Source organism: Phalacrocorax aristotelis, chromosome 10 (genome assembly GCF_949628215.1).
Source record: "Phalacrocorax aristotelis chromosome 10, bGulAri2.1, whole genome shotgun sequence".
Lineage (NCBI taxonomy): Eukaryota > Metazoa > Chordata > Aves > Suliformes > Phalacrocoracidae > Phalacrocorax > Phalacrocorax aristotelis.
In genome coordinates, this window is record NC_134285.1 from 20,845,717 (window position 1) to 20,864,761 (window position 19,045).

General features: G+C 42.4%; 1 protein-coding gene across 1 annotated transcript in view; it reads left to right on the plus strand.

The window, feature by feature from the left end:
• Positions 1 to 1,613: 1,613 nt before the first annotated feature.
• The window catches only part of STARD9 (StAR related lipid transfer domain containing 9), a 121,387-nt gene continuing 103,955 nt past the window's right edge, over positions 1,614 to 19,045 (plus strand). The window contains exons 1-2 of the mRNA XM_075105676.1: positions 1,614 to 1,733; positions 16,691 to 16,760. Coding sequence (XP_074961777.1) covers positions 1,687 to 1,733; positions 16,691 to 16,760 — 117 coding nt within the window. The 5' untranslated portion in view covers positions 1,614 to 1,686. The remainder of the gene's footprint in view (positions 1,734 to 16,690; positions 16,761 to 19,045) is intronic.

Here is a 19,045-nt window from a genome sequence, read left to right on the forward strand (position 1 = left end):
CATCTCTGTGGTGGCTCATGGATTGGGAAGAGTGTTGGGTCCAAAGGATCCATCCCATACTTCACCCTGGAAGGTTTCTCTATTGTGGCATCTTTTTTGATTAGCTTTGAGGCTTCTGGAGCTTAAGGCAAATTGTTTCACAAGAATAAACTCCCTGCTCTAGGTCTACCTGCTCAAGCAGGGGGGTTGGACAAGATGATCTCCAGAGGTCCCTTCCAACCTCTGCCATTCTGTGACTCTCTGAAGAACTAAAAGTACAAATAAATAGTACAGTTAAAAGGCAATTTAAATGCAAGTTGTTTAAATGGGCTGTAAAACACTCCTATATGATATTCAGATATAGTTCAAAGTTTCTCATATTTTGAAATGCAAAACCAGAAGAAGTCCAGTTAAAAATTAGTAACAGCATAGGCAAAAACCAAACAGGAATTGTCTGTTGAGCCTGGCATCTTGTTTATGCATGCAGCCAACGCTGCTTGCTCTCACATCTTCACAATAATGGTGGGTGCTGACAGGGCCAATATTCTGAAAGCACCTTTTTTTTAAACTTTTAGTGGGTTTTATGTTAAAGTGCAAAACTTTTATCAGTGCAACAGTTTGATGTTGATTTCAATTATTGCTTTTTGGAAGTTTCAGAATATTGTTTTACACAACAAATACAACCCACATAAAGATTGGAGAAACAAAGGGATTGAAAACACTTGAGAGCTTTCCTTTAGCACTAGTAAGGAAGGCGTATTTACTTTCCCTAAATTACTGTCAAATTGCTTACATGTGGAATGCTTTGTACTTCAAACAGTGCTGGTTTTCTGATTGTCTGCATGTTACTAGGAAAAGAAATGTGACCAAACATACGTAGGATTAGGCCAACAGTTTTTTACTTCTGAAACAAATTGGTTTCTCTGGTGTAGTCCCCAGTGAGTGTCTTCACAGCAGCACCCATCTAACTGGACTGTCGGCATGAAGCTCCGAAGAGAAATGCAGGTTGTCATGCTGCTGCAAGTGAGAATTCGGTGGTGCTGCCAGGGGTGCGGGGACATCCCTGGCAACGAAACCACCTGCTCTTGCTCTGGAGGTCCCGCTGTCCCGGGCAGACCTGCTTTAGAATCATAGAATGTCCTGGGTTAGAAGGGACCCACAAGGATCATCGAGCCCAGCTGCTGTCCCTGCACAAGACAAGCCCAAAATTCACACCATGTCTCTGAGGGTGTTGTCCAAGTGCTTCTTGGACATCATCAGGCTTGGTGCCGTGACTGCTTCCCCGAGCAGCCTGCTTCAGTGCTCCACCACATTCTGGGTGAAGAACCTTCTCCTAATCCAACCTAAACCTCCTCTGGCACATCTTTCTGCCGTTCCCTCGGGTCCTGTCGTTGGTCATCAGAGAGAGAGATCAGCACCTGCCCGTTCCTCCTCAGGAAGCTGCAGACCGCGATGAGGTCTACCCTCAGTCTCCTCAAGATTTTTAGGCGGAAAAACCTCGGTTCGGGTGCTGGAGAGGCTATTTGAGGGAAGAGTTTTCCCGAAACCCCTCCTCTCGGCCCGGGGAGGTTTCTCTCCCGCCCCTGCGGGGGCCGGGCGCGCCGCGCCCTCTCCTCCCGCTCCACCCCGGGCGCTGAGGCGCCGCGCTGGGGGCGTGATGCGGGGCCGGGACGCGGGCGGCTGTGGCTGCTGGGCGTGAGCCGAGCCATGGCTAACGTCAAGGTGGCCCTACGGGTCCGGCCTCTGAGCAAAAGGTGCGGTTGGGCGCGGAGGAGGGGACGGGGAGGTCCCGGTCGCCGCGGCGGATGAGGGGCGGCGGCGAGGGGCAGCGGGGTGGCCCCGGTCCTGTCACCGGGCACGGGGTCTCCGCGGTGGGGCGGTGTAGCTGGGGCTGAGGACAGGGTAAGGGTAAAGCACGAAGAGTGGCAGGGATCTTCTCCCCGGGTCACTACATGGCTTGGAAGGTTTTCTTGGAAAAATCACCCGCTGGAGCTTGTGAGGCTGACTGCCCTCTTCCTGAGCTCTCCAAAATAGGACAGTTGTCATCCAGTGTGCGGGAATCTTCCCGGCCCCTTTTGTCGCTGTGTTTTCCAGCGGGAGGCAGAGCCGGATATTCCCATTGTCGCTCAGCTCCGCTCCCTCCCCGCCTTGCTCGGCTCCAATAGCCGTCCCAAAAGCTCAGCGGTACGGCTTGAGGGCAACTCCCACAAACAAGAAGATGCCGTAGCACAATGCTCTGGTGATGTTTGGGTATAATACAGAGTTAAAACCTTGCAGGCTTTGGAGATTCGGGGAGGAAAAGAAAGAGAAAAAGCAAGCAGCCAAAATTGCAGTTGGTAATTTACTCCTCCTGTTAGAAAAATGCTGTAGCGCTTCGGGCGGAGATGTTTTGAAACGTGGTATGAGCTCTGAGGGCCGGTCTTTGATTTGATGCTGCCTTTCTTGTTAGCATGAGCCCCTCATGTTGTCTTCTGACCGCAGTGACTTCTGTGATAAATAACTCTTTCATGTAGCAGAGAAAATGATTCTTGAAGAGTTGCCCAGCCTGAAAACTAGCCCAGTCGTTTAGCCAGCAATACAGTAGCATATTTTGTACTTTTAAATTCTTATTTGTCGATGGATATTTTGCAAGACAAGATACCAGAAAGTGTTGAATAAAGTAAAATAAATAAACAAAAACACTAAACCAAGCAAAATCAAACCTGCTAGTCTTAAATATAAAAAGGGAAAGGTGAAAAGTAATTTACAAATTTTCAATATATTTTACCTTTAACTCAAAACTAGCTGATTTAAAAAATACTTTGTCCATGATTTCATTAAAAAACAGATTGGGTAATATTGTTCTGATTTATTGCACAGCTGTGAATGGAACAGTTTTTAATGGATACTGGCATATTTTAAGAAGAATTGCAGCACAGAAGTAAGCTAAGTTTAGACTGTCATTGCCTGGTGTTGCTTTAGTGTTGGACATATTTGATTTTTCTTTTCTTCTGTGTTGTTAGTCATTCTTAGTATTTACTGCTTAAATAAATTGCCATTTTGCTCTCTAGAAATAAAAAACAGTATACAATTGCTAAGTATTAACATTAAATGACAATTTGGTAATGATATTAAGTTATCCGGACCATAGGACCCTTTTGGTTCAGTCTTGCAGAGTTTAGTGGAGATTGAAAGTATTTAAAAGTCCGACTTGGCAATGTATTTCATTGTGCTGTCAATGACATGTTGGTTTCTTCCACAATAGCATTTGGCTGCCTATTTGCAATTATGTAGTGGACTTAGCAAGGTCTCCTGCAGACATAAGTTGAAATGAGGATTTCTTAGCAGGTGGAGAAGAGAGGCCCAAAACAAAACTGGCAAGGGTGTCATCTTCCCTCTCACCAGATCCTCCTTGGTGTGGACCATTGCACCGCGTCTGTCTTAACGTTTCTCCCCCGGTGGGTAGCATTAAGCAGTGCATATATCATGATAGCAGTAAACAGCGCCTATAACTCTGTCAGATTAGGGGTGATAAACGGGAAAACCTTCAACACAGTCAGCATGGGCCAGCTGTTTGGCTGGGAGCGTATCTCAGAGAGGAAGGTGGGATCAGAAAGGGGACAGCCTCCTGCACATGGGAGAAACTAATTTGGGGCTGAAACAGAAAGGTTTGTGTGAAGGTCAGAGTGGAAACCCAGGAGGTATCATGAAACTGAAAAAAAAAAGAGACTCTCAAGAAATTCCATCTGCTCAACCTGTGGCAGTGTGACTGATGGGACAGGGAGGCAGAGACCAATCTTGCGGTATTTGATGACTGAGGCAATAGCCAATAGGGCATTTATTTCTTGTACTGTGTTGCCACAGCTGAGGTCAGGAAAAGCGTTTCAAGATGGATTTTTATACTTTATAAAGGGGAAGGAGAAGTGATTGGATATTCTCTGTGAAGGCTCTGACATGAGAACTTGCTTTCTAGCCTTGACAAAAATTGTCCAGATGTAATGACTTTGAGGCAAATACTAAACATATGAAGGCTTAAAGTAACCTTGACAGAGACTGAAAGGACTAAAGCTCTCAGTGGGGATAAGGGTCTGCTCTTTCTATTCCAGCTTCTTATACCACTTCCTTATTGTGGTCACACAAGCCTCTCACCCTTTACACACATGCTGTGATTGCCTCTAACAGGTATCCATGTTGCCAGAGGACCTAGGATCTCTTAGGTGCTTTAGCAAGAAAAACTACTTGCATAAAAATTTCAGCTCAACTGGGTTGAAGTACAATTGCAGTTCCAGGCAAAAATACTAAACCTTGTTTTTTAAGAGTCCCCAAAATTGAAAAGCTGCAGGCAGAGGCTAGAACTAGGGTTAGTTGGTTGTTTCTAGACCTCCAGACAAACTTTACTTGCACATTGCGTCTTCTAATTTAATTTACAATGGCAGATGAATGTTGCTTTCGCATCTTTAAATTTAAGAGAATATTCAGATGTTAAAAGATGTTTATATGGGAGTTCATAAAATCCTGCTTTCTGTTTAACATTTCCATTTTTTTTAATAAACTATACTAATCACATCTGCAACTTGTTATTTAGCATAAGGCAAAGAGTGGTCTTTTTGTTCTGGGCCTGTACGGCACCCATCACAATGCGTTCTTTGACAGAGAGCTCCTATGCGCAAATAATCCCCAATAGTTATAAAGTGAGTAGAGTTATGCAGAATGCAGAAGTTTTTCCTTTGCCTAAACTTTAAGTAGCTCATAGCCGATGTTCTTCATAATGCCATCAGTCATTCTGTAACAGACTAAATGATTTTTTTATCACCAAAATGTTGTCCTGAGAGTAAATTCCCTCAAATATCTTCCCTGGAGTGACATGTCTTTATTATACATTTACTGTTCTACATTAAAAAAAAAAGAAAAGATTTGTTACTTTGTGGTTACATGGATACTTGTTCTGTGTAAATACATCTCCCCTCAGAATGAAATATGGAAGCCTGAATGGGTGCTATAAATTGACTATAGCAACAGGTAATAATCAGGTATTAAATAGGAGCTGGGAACGATGAAATCCCTTTATGATTTATTTCCGGACATCTTAATGCTTAGTCTATTAGATATGAAACTTTTGTAAGGAAAGTGTAATGTTATTTTTGGCCGTCAGTCAGAAGCTGTTCATGGAAACACTTTCGATGCTAGCACGTAACTATGTGAACTAGGAATGTTGTTTCTTCTTCTTTCTTGATTTCTGCTGTGGAGTATGCCAACGCCACAGTCTGAAGTGTGGTCCTGTGCTATCAGATCTGACCCTCCTGACCTGGAAATAGTGTGACTGGTTGAGAAGGAGGGTACATAACCCTTCAAGTATTTTGGCACTGTGTCTAGGGCTCTCTTTGTGTCTGGGTAGCTCACTTAAAGCTGTGCTGGGTATTTGTATGCTACAGTACCACCCTCAGCGTTAGACATGCCCTTTGACTATTTATGTAGGCCAGCAGAAACCAATGCTAGTTTAAAAATATTTGTCCCTGTGGTATCCCATCACAATTCCAGTACCTGGTTGTGGCTGTCGATTGCTCTTTTGGCAGACCTCAACCCTGTGTTACATGAGAGGAGGAAGGGAGGGCTGTGTTTGCGCACAGGAAGCCCTCTGGGAGGGGAGCGGTCAGTGTGGCCAGGACAACATAGGCCGGTCCAGGATGGAGCACAGCTGCCTCATGCCTTTTCCTCCATGATCCACCTCCTCTGCATCTTCTGCTCTGCATCCAGCTGGTCTCAGTTCACTTGTGCACGCTTGTATTCCCTTGTCTCAGTGTAGTTTGAGAACTTCTATGCAAGTTGTCTTAAAGATGGGAAAGAAGGGTTTTAAAAAACAGTGCTCTGTACCACAGTGAAAAACCTCATGTATTACTGTAGGATTCTCTTTTAACATGCACCAGCAGGTAGAAGACATTGCATTCCTTCATAGATTGTGCACTGAGGCCTGGGTAAAATCATTCACAGCAAGTTTGTTTAATTGAATTGTAAAATTATAGTGCTGTAAGTTAAAAACTTGACGCTAGAGCATGCAAGTTGCCCTATGACACTTTCTGAGAGTTTAAAGTACTTTGCTGGCCCTGAAGTTTGGGAGCTACTTGTTCAGGACCCAGCAAAACAGAATACACACTCTGCTGTTGAAAATATCTTCTCCACTTTTCAGTTGCCTCTGTGGCCTGGAAAAGGAGACACTGGCAAGGACCTCTTATTTGAAAGGGTCTTTCCTGGTGTCTTTAATAACTCACAAATGAACTCTCAAATCCTCTCTGATCCTCATAGACATGTCACCTGAGAGAGTTGCTTAACGGATTAATTAACCTGAAAGCTGCCCTTTGCCTTTCTCTGCCTTGCATTGTTTCCAAGCTGTAACTTGAAGCCTCCTGGCCAGCTGTTTAAGTCCCAGTCCCCTCGGGAGTTCCTGAGCTTGTCCTCTACACATTGGCAAATGAGAGCATCAAAGAAATACCAGGGTAGTCCCAAGAAGCAAAGCTGAACTACGCTTCCAGCTGTGTAGGTGTTTACTATCAGAGTCTGAGCTGCAGCAGTTTTCCTCATTACTGCTGCTCTGTATGGCGTAGTCCTTTAATCACCGTCCTGGGATGCAGCAGGTGATGAGGCTTGAGGGTAGGGTAGGGGTGGAGGAGTTAAGTTTGAGCTCCTAAGGACACACTTGACAGGTGTGAGCAAGCCCAAGGCTGGGAGGCAGTTGTCTCGCATAGTAGGGAAAGTTTTCTACGCTTTCCAGAAATGGGCTTGGCGTGCCAGGCCGACTTGAGCAGTGCGTTGAGCGTAGCTGCAGTGAATAGGCGAGAGAGGAGCTCAGCTGATCGGTGCATTATGATGGAAACATGTCAAATTCATTTCTATTCAAAAGGAAAGGTATATGGAAAAATAAAATTACTTTAAATAGCATTCTGGAAATGATGCAAAGTAAATCACTGTTGTTGGTTTGTGCTGGGTATGTCTATATTAATCTGCTGCAGGGTCGGCTTTGTTAAGTAGTCTCTGTGCTGTAGTCCACCTCCTTTGCTCTTTCTAATCACATTGTAGTAAGTAAAAGGAAGGATTATTATCTAAGTAACACCTTTTGTTGTTTTATAGACTGTGCTATTAGCTCATTTACACACTTGTGTATAACCACAGGAACTTAGAGTGATGCTGCCTGCTGCTGACAAGAGTAATAACTTGTAGCAACTTCTGTAGAGAACATTCTTATGCATAACTGAAGTTAAACGCTATATCAAAATAAAATTAAAGCAACAGCTGATTGGAGGTTCTCACTGTCCTCCCTCTTACCCCACCAAAGCAAATGTGATTATTTTACTTATTCCTTTTAAAATGTTTCTTTTTCACTACTTGCTCAGTGCTGCCCTTTTAAAGCACTTTTTAAACCAACCCTGTTCAGGTGCCTGTGTCTCTGTCTTAAAACTTCATAATGCCAGCGTTAAGAGAAATGTATTCTGAGGAAAGATAGCCATAGTCATTTAGCTTAACATTTCAAAAGCTTTTCCAATTATATTTAAAAACAAAACAAAACAAAACATGACCCTACTTTATCCAAACTGTTGTTGTGATACACTACTTCAAATAGATTTGATACAAGTGTACAATGACACAAGATATTGGCATCATTAGTGTTCAGGCAGTTTAGTTTCGGTTACAACTTCAACTTCTGCTTAAGTTAGCTTTTCTGTACTTTTTGCATAGCGTTTAAAAAGTGTTTCATTTATCTTTCTTGAAACAAACAGTTTCAAAAGCAGACAAAATACTGCTTTCTTTGAAGAAAGTGACAAAATTGTCTTTCATTTCAAAGGGACCAGAACATATCTGCAAAAAGGTATGAATATAGGAAAAAACAGGTAACAGGCAAGAGTAGAAAACGCCTTTTAGCTTGCTTAGGACTGTTAGATACTTCTCACGCTATTCCAAGGTTTAGACTAAGGCAGGCCATTGAACACAGTATAGTGAAGTGTTTTTCTTCTACCCTGACCTTGTTTCCTTAGCCTTCTCAATTGTGTATTTTAGTATATATGTGTCTTGCTGTCTTGGTGCTGTCATCCTTTTGCATCTAGACAAATGGCAGGCTTTTATCTACTTCATCTACTGTGATAGCTGGGTGAGTGTTGTTCCGCTGTGTCCCTCTGTTAAACGAGAGTCCCTTTCTTCAGGTGGTGATAGTTGAACTCTGTCCCAAAAGCCATGGGTTTTGAGGATGGTACCTTAAGGTGGTCTCAGGCCTCCAAGAGTTGCTGTCTGAAAATCTGTACAAACCACATTGGTTATGCATTGCTCATGACTACAAGGTTTTTTTCACAGAAGAGCTGGGGTTTTTAAAAGAAAAGTTGAGACTTTAATTTTGTGTTTATAAGGGAGGAGCTCCCTCTCTATATGTATTTTAACATTTGTGTGTCCTGTTTTGTAACCTAGCCTACTGTTAAGGTTATCTTGACATCTTTTCCTTTCTCTCTCTCAAATTATTTTGCGTTGCCTAGTATATTATTTAAAGTTTCATGTAAACTATCATTGAGGTGGCTATTCTTTTCTTTTAACATCTGTACTTGGCACTAGCAGGTGCTTTTTATAAGTCACATCTGTGTTTTTATAGGGGTACTGCATCAGCAACCTTTCCCAGATGTATTCTTGTAGTTGCATGAAGCAAGTTGTCTAACTTTGGTGAAGGGCAGACTTTCTACCTCTTCAAAAGGGCAGGGCTCTGCATGTCCTGGGTGGCCACTGCTGCCCATTCCACAGAAGATGATGCTTCTGCTGATTCCATGTGACAATACTGTGCCTGTACTCATTTAAGCCAGGCATAAGGCGCTAGCTGCTGGCAGTTTTCTTCCCAGAATAAGAAGCTGACTGTCACTGTCTCCTCTTCTTTCACTTCCCTTGTTGCTTGTGCAAAAGCAGCTACAAAAATGTCCTAAAACAACAGTGGCAAAACCAGCTTTTGGAAGCCTTCTAATTAATATTTTGCATTTTCTCAGAACACTTTTCCTCCCGAGTCCTAAGAATACATCATGAGTGTCAGAATGTTTTGGAGCAGGGATCAGATTTTTTTGTATGCAGCGAAGAAAAATAGAGCGCAATGTCATTAAATAACCTGGCCAGAGCCATGGCTGTGGTGGGCAGTTTTGTTCTTGAAGACCACACGCTCTATCTGAGAGAAGTTGTAGTAATGTAAGATGAAATGACTGCATGCATAGAGATCGCTGTGCATCCCTCCTGGGAAATGGTGCAGAAGTTGGATGCTAGTCTTGTGGAGCCTTTGTGTAGTACACGGTGGGACACCACCACCACGCACAAAGGATTTATGCGAGTTTTGTGTAGGATTTCCCGTTTCCTTTTCTTTAGTCCAATGCTTTATGTGAACTTAAAAAAGTTCTATCCTGATGGAGTGAAAACTGACCACTGTATCCAAATTCTGGTTTGCATGGAAATCACTGCATTTGCACAGATTTTCTTTGATGCAAAAGTCCGTGGATCGTACTATCTCATTACTCAGTAAACAGTTGGGAAATCAAGGGTGGATGAAACTGGCCTGACTGGACTGTAGCTTTGTTTTAAATCCTCCTTATTTCATGCTTCCTTAAATGCTGATGATATGACAGATGAAAAGACTTTTTCCTCTCCTCTTCCCTTCTCCCCATAATGCCTCTGTATGAAAGAGAAAGCATTGTTATTCCACAGCTGTTCAAAGCTCTGATGGATCTTCAGGAGTATTTCTGACTTGGGTTGCTCAAGGAAGATGCCTGATGCTCTTGTTCTAGCACTACAAGACTTCAGAGACAGTGCAGGCGGGAGCACTCTTCTTGTACTGTGCCATTCGCATGGGCAGGATTCCAACTGTGCTTCCTCTCCTAGCTCATGAATATATACATCAAAAGTCTGGTAAGATTAAGAAGACTTTAACTGTTTGAGCAGGCCTGTATCTGAAAAGAACACTGGCAATGCCTCATGTTTATCTCTGCACCAAATATTCCTATTTTTGTTGCTATATAATATTTGCCAGGAAGAATGGGGGAGACCACACAAGGACGATTGTGATCACTAGGAATGGTGATTTTTGACTATCAGATTTTATTAGCCATTATCAGAGCCAATGAAAGCTCTATGCAGCTAGGAGTAGCCTTGAAAGATAACTTGAGCAGCATGTCTAGTATAGCAACGTGCTGTCTTGGTGAACTCTGTGTACTTGGCTTCAATATAGATTTTTAAATTATTTATAAACATCTGTTCTGAATTTCGTAGGAGGATTGCTGACTGGGTGTGCACTCCTCTTGCAAGACATAGTAAAACAATTATGACTTAAAGAGAAATATCCAAAATAGTATTAGGTAGTACTAAACAATGAAAAACATTGAAACAAACTTTAGGTAAATTTATTGACTATTGATACTTTTAAAAAAAAAAACCTGCGTTAGCCAAAGTGAGGATGTTCGTACTGTTAAAAGCTCTTGGCTTTCACAGCTTACAGCAGTAGGGATAGGGATACAGATTATGCTGGTGTCATGGAGGGATGCCGCATGGACTCTTCGCGCTCTTCTCATTGCAGCATTGGTCTCTCGACAGATGTGTCCTCAACCCATTTTGTCTGGGGCAGTGTTCTCTGAAGACTAGCATAATTTAGGAAATACACCCTGCATTGTTTGTTTCATTGATTCTGTGGCCAAGGTCAGTCACTCAGGAGGTGCAAAGATGGCAGCTTCTCAAAGACACCTAAGCCAAGGCCACTAATAAACAGGTGGCAGAGATACGTCATAATATACTGTTTATGGGAAGGAAAAGATACATCTGAATGCTCCCTGAACTCTTCCCCACAAAATCTTTAGACTTTATGATCAAGAAAAAGCTTGGGCTAGATTTGCCTCAGGATTATGTCATAGCTGCTGCCATGGTGTCTGCATAGGGATGCCATTAGATGGCACAGTGTTCCAGGTGAAGTGGAGGTAGTTTGGTAAATGCTGTACCTTACTTATAGGCTGTCATGGGAAGTGACAAGATTCATGGAGACAGCAGCAGTGGCTGCTGGTATGCATCCTGCTGAGCTTGCTACGGGTGTGCTTTTGGTTTGTGTTTGTAAGCAGAGTGTGAAAATGTCCATCACACTAGGGCACAGAAGGCTACTTTGTTTCTAGAAAAGTCTAGAAAAAAGATTAAAGTGAATCATTCCAACAACCAGAACTGACATGATTGCCCAGATCAGCAAAAATCTCTGCGAGAGGGGAAGGTTTGATACTGTTGCCATACTGCTTTTGAGGTCCTGTCTCGGTAGAGGTTGAGATTGGGTTTGGAGTTGACCTGGGTGATGGGAATTGGTAGAAAAGCATAAGTACTTGCAATGATTACATTGCAGGCTTATTTTCAAAGTGTTTATCAGTAGACAAATACTCAGTTCTTTCAAAAATCATTTAAGATTTCTTATGTACTTGAGTGGTATCTATTGGCTTTAGTATGTTTGATTACTTAAGTGAGCATTTGGTGGTCTGTATTTGTAGAAGCTGCTTTGTTGTATGACATGACTAGTGCTAATGACTCCAATATTTTTGCTTTACTGCATGTGCATGTTGTTAAAATAAACAGGCGACTTTTAAAAGTCAGCCTCTTTGTTCTCCAAGTGCCTGACTGTTGTTTGGGAGGGTGGAGAAGAAGTGGGGCAAATTTTATAAAGTCTAAGATAAATAACTGCCCCCTTTCTTTCCACCCACTGCTTCCTCCAGCTCTGTATACCTACTCGCACTTCTGTACTTGGTGTCTGAATTCATCCTGGTGAGATCCAGCAAGCTGTGGAAATGTCCCTTTTGGGGCTTTTGATCTTCCCATGATTCTTTTCCACTGGCTCATTCTTCCAGGTCTTAGTGTGTCTGTTGTTCCTCTGGGGTTGCATTAACTTTACATGTTGGCTGCAGAAATTATTTGTCATAGAAACAGCAAATGTTATGAGGAGATTTTCCTTTAGGCTGCCCGTTTTTTGGACTGCTAGAGCATCTTTGCTTCTGTCAGGTCTTTCTTGTAGCTCCCCGTCACAGCGCTGCTGCTGCCTTCTGTACTTTTGTCACTGCTCTGTTGCTGGGTCTGCATTTCTCAAAATCTTTCTGTGTCTGAGAAGCTTCAGGTCTTTCCTGGGACAGTAACCATTAAATGGTCTTTCTACAGCTCCATCTCTTAATGAAAATGAGTTATCTGTACAAAGTAATTTAAAATAAGAGAGGCACTTCCCAAACATAGCGTGAATTTTTCTAGAAGTGGGGAAGATGGGTTGATGGGGGCCTAAATGTTAAGATCACTGTGACTTCTGAGCAGCAGTAGTCAAATTTGTTTAGTGTACTTTGGAATTTATTTTATTGGTAGAAGGAATACAGCTTTCATACCTGTGGAGCAAAGCACCCATTCCTAAGGATGACAGATTGTTTTATCAGTCAAATGCAAATTGTGGTGCACACGTGTGTAAGACTGTACTGACAAACACAGTTTTTGCTGAGAGAGCTTTTGTAGCGTTGCAGTCTGGAGTTTAAGGTCAGAACACCTAGAACAGCTGTGAGTCTGCTTTGCCTCCTGGGCTTTTATACACTAAACTGCTTTCTTGCCCAGAATTATCTGGTTTGTACCTAAAAGATGGATGAAATAAACATATTCTTAGGGAGGCTGAGTGTATGGTTCGTAGAGCTGGGAACAGCTGCAGGTCCAGTTTTGTTTGTGCTTAGTGCTCTCTGGCTGTAAGCTGCTGCAGAAGGGAGGGATCTCCATTCCCACCACCCAGTGCTCCTGCCCTTTCTCTTGCTTTGGCCTAGCAACCATGCAACCACTGTGCTCTGGAAGGGCTCATTGGCCCTGTGGCTTCCTTGATTATGTATTTTGGTGGGTTTGTTTTCTGATCACAGCTGATATGAGTCATGGCATGGGTGTGTTATTGCTAGATCAGATGCAAGAAAAGTGGGAACATGTGGGGTATTGGAGCAGAAAAGATACATTGCCCCTTGCAGCAATAGCCTGCAGTTAAAACAGATAAAGTATGCTGTGAATCTGCACCCAGAGCAAGGGGAGAATTTAGTTCTATCCCTGTTTCTGGCAGCTTTCTTGTCATCTGAGATTTGAACAAAGTTACTTAACTGCTGCATAAAGCTTTTTGTCTGCATAGTGAGGAAACATGTTACCCTGTGGTAATTTTATTTTGTGTTGTTTGTATTTTACTTTTTAAAATTTTATTTTAATCTAAGTATGTGAGTATATACATATATGAAAAATTTTTGTACTTCAAAAGTTTTATGTTTTGAATTTCTTCTTTATCTTGACTCTTCAATAATGACTGCGGCCTGGGAGAACATCAGGTGGTGAGAACCCACAGCATAAAGCAATTTGTTCATAGGGTTGTTTATAGTGCATGTGGACTGAAGGCAGTGAGTTTCATGTAATTATTATAGCTGGGGTTGGGAGCACTGCTTGTTGTTGAAGTTGCTTTACATCTGTCATTAGAATACCCTAGCATTTAAACCTACTAAAAGCTTTGTCAGAGTCAACCATTTGGGTAGAAATCTTCCATGCATGAATGCCTGCCCCAGGCTAGATATTTTTAATTATTTTTCAGCTTCATCCAGAACAGTTCAGCTGCTACAGAAGATGAGGTTAAGGGAAAATTAGGTTTTAAAATATTTAAAAGCAACTTAGGGCAACCTTTTGTTTGAATTTCCAATTGATTTAAAACTGGAAATCTGGTGTGCATGTTTTGAATTCCCTATCTGAATCTACCCATTTCAGACTAAAACTTTTTAACATTTTAAGAACATTGCATTGTAAAAGTTTTAAGGGAGCTACTTTCTCTGAGTGCATCTGAGCTTCTCTAGCATCTCTGGTGTTGACCAAACTGTGCTTGTACCATACCCACAAGTTAAAAAACTCATTAGTTGCACACTACCTTGATAAATTGAGCTCAGTGTTGTCTAAGTCAAAACTGAAGCCCTGGAACTGAGAACAAGGACTTCTCTCCCATTTAATTGCAATAAACTGTTTGCTGACCCCAGCTAGTATCCAGGAAGAAACTCTGATTCAATTGTGGAGTGTATGGTAAATTTGGGATAGACACTGGAAGAGCTGACAAGAAGAGTAGGATCAGGAACCTTTGGAGCAGAGAGATCAGCCTAAAAGCAGATACAGTGCAGTGGGAAAAGAGAGCAGAGACCTGCAGAGCAGTTGGAGACTCTAACATTGAATGTGGGCCCATGGACAAGATGCCAGAGAGAACAGATAGCAAGCACCTGTAAGGGATGATGTGTGTGCATAGGAGGAATATAGGAACTCAGTGAACAGTAACTGGGGTGGTAAGACTGGAGGGTTAACAGCAGGGTGGGAAGATAGGGAATGATCATGGGTTTAGGAAGCAGGATAGGGCCGAGATCGTACTGGGGCAATGGAGAAAATAATACGAGTAACTGGAGCAAGCTCCCTCCCAAAGGATCGCACCAGTTTTGTCTGTCTTCTGCTTTTCTTAAATTCTTGTGAAATTCCCTGTCAAAATGTCCCATTTTCTTTTGGCTCTGGTCTGCTGTAGAGGATAACTTCAGCTTTGCCCATTAGCTCACCTGGCAGAGGTTTACATGTGGATATGCAAGTCCCCAAACTCACTTGTGTTGGAAAACACTTGCTTTTCAAAATATATAAGAAAATTGCACTTGTACAGGTTAACATCAGTGGCAAATTTCTACCTGAGATACTCACAGGCTTTATCCTTAGGCACTCATCCCTCTTCATTTGTACTTTAGGGAGCCTTATGGGGCCTCCATTCAGTACTCAGCTGTACATACTGCAAATTCTCTCCCCTGTGAGGGTTCCTCTTTCTCCTGGGGTCTAATTCAGGGCTCTGGCGGCTGATGTGTTGAACTGTTGAATACTCACAGCTTAACTAAAACCTGTGGGAGCTGTGCTTTTATTTTCTATGATGTGAAGTGCCACATATAGGCGTGTATTACAGAAGGTACTAAGTTCAGTCTGCTTCAAGGTAAGTGCTCAAAATTAATAAAGTGAAGCACAGAGACTAAGGTAAAGCATTATTTTCTATCTGCAAAACAGGGGCGGCCTGTGCTCAGAAATGTGTTTAAAAATCCTTTATGCTTGTAAAGCTGAAACACTACAGTGATTGTCTCTGTGGAAGTCTTAAGAATCCAAAGGCATTGTTTTGAATGCTGTTTCGGTACGGAAGGTGTGGGGTAGAAACTGAGAACTGGAGAGGAGAGACCCCAGAGGCAGGCCATGTTGTGTTGTGTGCGGCCTGGAAGTCGGAGCTGTCAGTGAAAGGAGATTGTGATCAGTGGGGGAGTAAATACTTCCATACGCATGTAAGGAAATCTGTTAAAGACAGATCTGGGGCCATGAATGAACAGTGGTCTGCTGGGTTTGAATCTTCTAACTCTAGTTTTATCTTATCTAGTTTTAAATGACCTGATGATAGCAATCCAGCTGATTATTAGGGGATGTATATACAGCTAATCTCACATGACAATGTCTGTGCCTTCAGCTTAATTTTAAACTTAAGTGTAACAAAACTGCACTAAGGACAAAATTGATTTTGTTTCTAAACCAACATCTTCTGGCTTTAGGCATTAGGCTTCATCAAAATAAAACTGTCTGGTAGAGTTGCAGCTTACAAGATTTGTCAGTACCAAGAGTGCAAAGCAAAATAAAGGATAAAACATCTTTCTCCCGTTCTTTGCCTCTCAGTACCAAAGTGTTTGGCTATTTTCTGCTGTCAGTTAAGCAGGCCGCTGACCTCATCTTCCTCATCTCTATCTTGCTGTGTATAAAAAAAATCCATGATAAGTATTTAGAGGGATGTGAATCAACAGACCTATAAATAAGAGCATCCTTAACTTAAGTAGCTATCGTGCTGTCAGCCCAGGAATAAGGTATTGGTTGGTTTGGGGTTTTGGGGTTTTTGGGGGTTGTGTGTTGTTGGTTTTGGTTTGGGTTTTTTTGGGTGGGGGGGTGGGGTGTTTTTTTGCTTCGTTGGTTTTGGGTGGGGTTTTTTTTTTTTTTGCTTTGGCCATATGCTTTTTTCATTCTTTTCTAGTATGACTATTCATTGGAAGTAGAAGTTGGCTGTAGTAGCCAGTCATAGCTGTGTTCAATGGGAGTTTTATACTGACGTGATATATGAGCGTGTGGTTCTTTACACTTGTGGAAAAATCCTGTCCATTTACATTTCAGGATAGTTTTGTTTTGCTAAAGAGTACTTTTTTGAGGACTACAACAAACGCTTTGGATTATGTGGTAAAAATCAGACAGCATGACTTGACGACACTTGTGGCTCACAGGTCTTGTGAGCCACAACACTTGTGGCATGGATCTGTACTCCACAAAGCACAACCACTCTACGCATGCTCTACTCTAATTCCTTGTAAACGTTTCAAACAACAGCTCTTAATTTGAAATAAAATCGTAACAAGTATTTAGGACAGGCACTTTGAAACTGTTTAGTGACTGCAGTCTTTAAACTGTTTATTGACTGCAGTCCTGTTTTGTTCTTTTACCATTGAGATATCTGGCTGCAGATCTGCAGTTGCTACTTACTGTCACAGTGTGTCTTATGAGTATCTGTTTTATAGCTCTTTCTGAATTGCAATTTGTTAAAATAAACACATTTCTCGGGTTTACAAATTTGTCATGTGTCTTTCTGTGTTTTCATATTTTAAATGGATTTTTGAATATGTTCTATTTCCAGAGAGAGTGCAGAAGGAGGAAGAGTGATTGTAGAAGTTGATGGCAAAGTGGCAAAAGTCAGAAATATAAAGGTATGATTTTTGTCCTCTTGCCTTTCTCTTATAAGGATCCTGGTATCCTGATGTGTTTCTGTGTTTGCTTGGCTATTGTATCATTCTAAGACAAATATTGAGGGAGAAGTTTAAACTGACACAGCTCTAGAATAATTGCTGCAAAAGCGTGTGTGGCAGGCATTGTTTTGGTTTGGGGTTGTGGGGTCTTGGGCCTTTTCTTTAGGCAGGGAATATAACATGTAGCTGCATTTTCTGTGTTTTGTATTTGTCAAAGCTGCTGCAATCTGGCTGCACACCACCATTCAAAGCTGTTAGTAAATTGTTTAGGATTTTGTGCTTATCTTACTAACATCTGGATAATTTCTTTCCCTGTGCCTCTCCTCTTGTATTTGCACTCAGAGTGCGGCTGATTTGCATGAAATGGAGCAAAATGTGTTCAGCTACACCTCAGGCCTTGGTAAAAGTCCAAGAGCTATAAGAATAAACTGAATGTAGCTGTCATCCTCTGTGAAAGGTCTGGTGCCGGCATGCATGGGAATCAACCCTCTGGTTTAGACTCTTTCACTAAATTTATAGAATGGGAGCAAATCAACTTTATGTCGTCAGACATGTTTCTGCTTGAAAGGCAAATATGTGAACTGTGGGATAACTGCAATTTCTGTGGAGATCCTAAAAGATGGATGCATTTTGTATTTCTTTTCCTTTGCGTCTGCAAGCAACCCAGTTATTCTGGATTGTTGGGTCAAGAGAAAGAATTTGTTAGACTTTGAAGAGAAACGGTGGCAAACACTGAATTAAAAGATTTTATTCTATCAGACTTATTTTTGTATTGACTACAAGTGTTCTTTTAAAGAAAGAAGAGGGAAAAATACTTGTGGTATGAGAGGTCTCATAGGTGTAAAATATTACCTATTTTGAGTATATTTCCTTTTTCAAAGGCAGTATTTGCAGGGTCTGAGACTCACTACTTTCTGAAATGGCTTTCCCCAATTCCTTAGATCACAGAATCCCAGGTTGGAAGGGACCTCAGGGGTCATCTAGTCCAACCTTTCTAGGAAGAGCACAGCCTAGACAAGACGGCCCAGCACCCTGTCCAGACAACTCTTGAAGGTGTCCAGTGTGGCCGAGTCAACCCCTTCCCTGGGGAGATTATTGCAATGGGTGACTGTCCTCACTGTGAAAAATTCCCCTCTGGTGTCCAGTCGGAATCTCCCCAAGAGCAACTTGTGTCCATTCCCCCTTGTCCTCTCCACGTGACTCCTTGTAAAAAGGGAGTCTCCACCTTCTCTGTAGCTACCCCTTAAGTACTGGTACATGGGGATGAGATCCCCTGTGAGCCTCCTTTTCTCAAGGCTGAACAAACCCAGCTCTCCCAGCCTACCCTCGTATGGCAGCTTCCCAGTCCTCTGATCATCCTGGTGGCCCTTCTCTGGACCCCTTCCAGCCTGTCCACATCCTTTTTGTATAGCGGGGACCAGAACTGCACACAGCACTCCAGGTGTGGCCTGACCAGCGCTGAGTAGAGCAGGATAATGACCTCTTTCTCTCTGCTGGCGATGCCCTTTTGGATGCAACCCAGCACCCTGTTGGCCTTCTTGGCTGCAGCAGCCATTTACGTGTGATAAAGCTCTCGAAGTGATGCTTATTCTCTGGGTGCAATGCTGTCTGTTCCCGGTGTTTGTCCTCAGGGGGAGCTTTGACCCCTGCAACAGGGCTGTGAGGATCTGGGCCTGTGAGGCTGCCCACCTCTGCTGGGGGAGCTGTCCTTGGCAGGTGGAGGCCTCAGTCATGCAGCTGCCTAATTGTGTGCAGCTGCACCTTGTTAAATCTAGAGGTTTTTTTATTTCATTTGTTTAAGGAGGAGCTGTGGGATGCCTTGGGATACTGAGGAAACCACAGTAACGGGGTGGACTGCTTGTAGCGTGCCAGGAAAGATTATTTGGAGATGCAAGGGCTGTCTTATGGATGTTACCTTTCTTGAGGTTTCATAATTGGTGAGTTTTGTAAAGGGAATGAGTTTGATTTATGCATAAACTAAATTTAAACAGCCTTTGATGAATCAAAGACAGTGTATAAATTAATATTTATACACTAATTTCACATTGTTGTATCTGGGGTAGGTACACTTTGTAGTTCAAAACAAACCCCTTCTCACCAGAATCTCACCTCTGTGATCAGAGGCTACTTTTCCTGAGACGGAGGGGTATTTTTTTATTTTCCAATGTTGCCATAGGAAGGCAGTGCTCCAGGCTATCTTCTGCCTGCCTATTGCTGCAGAAAACCTGAGAAAATAAAAGGTAATT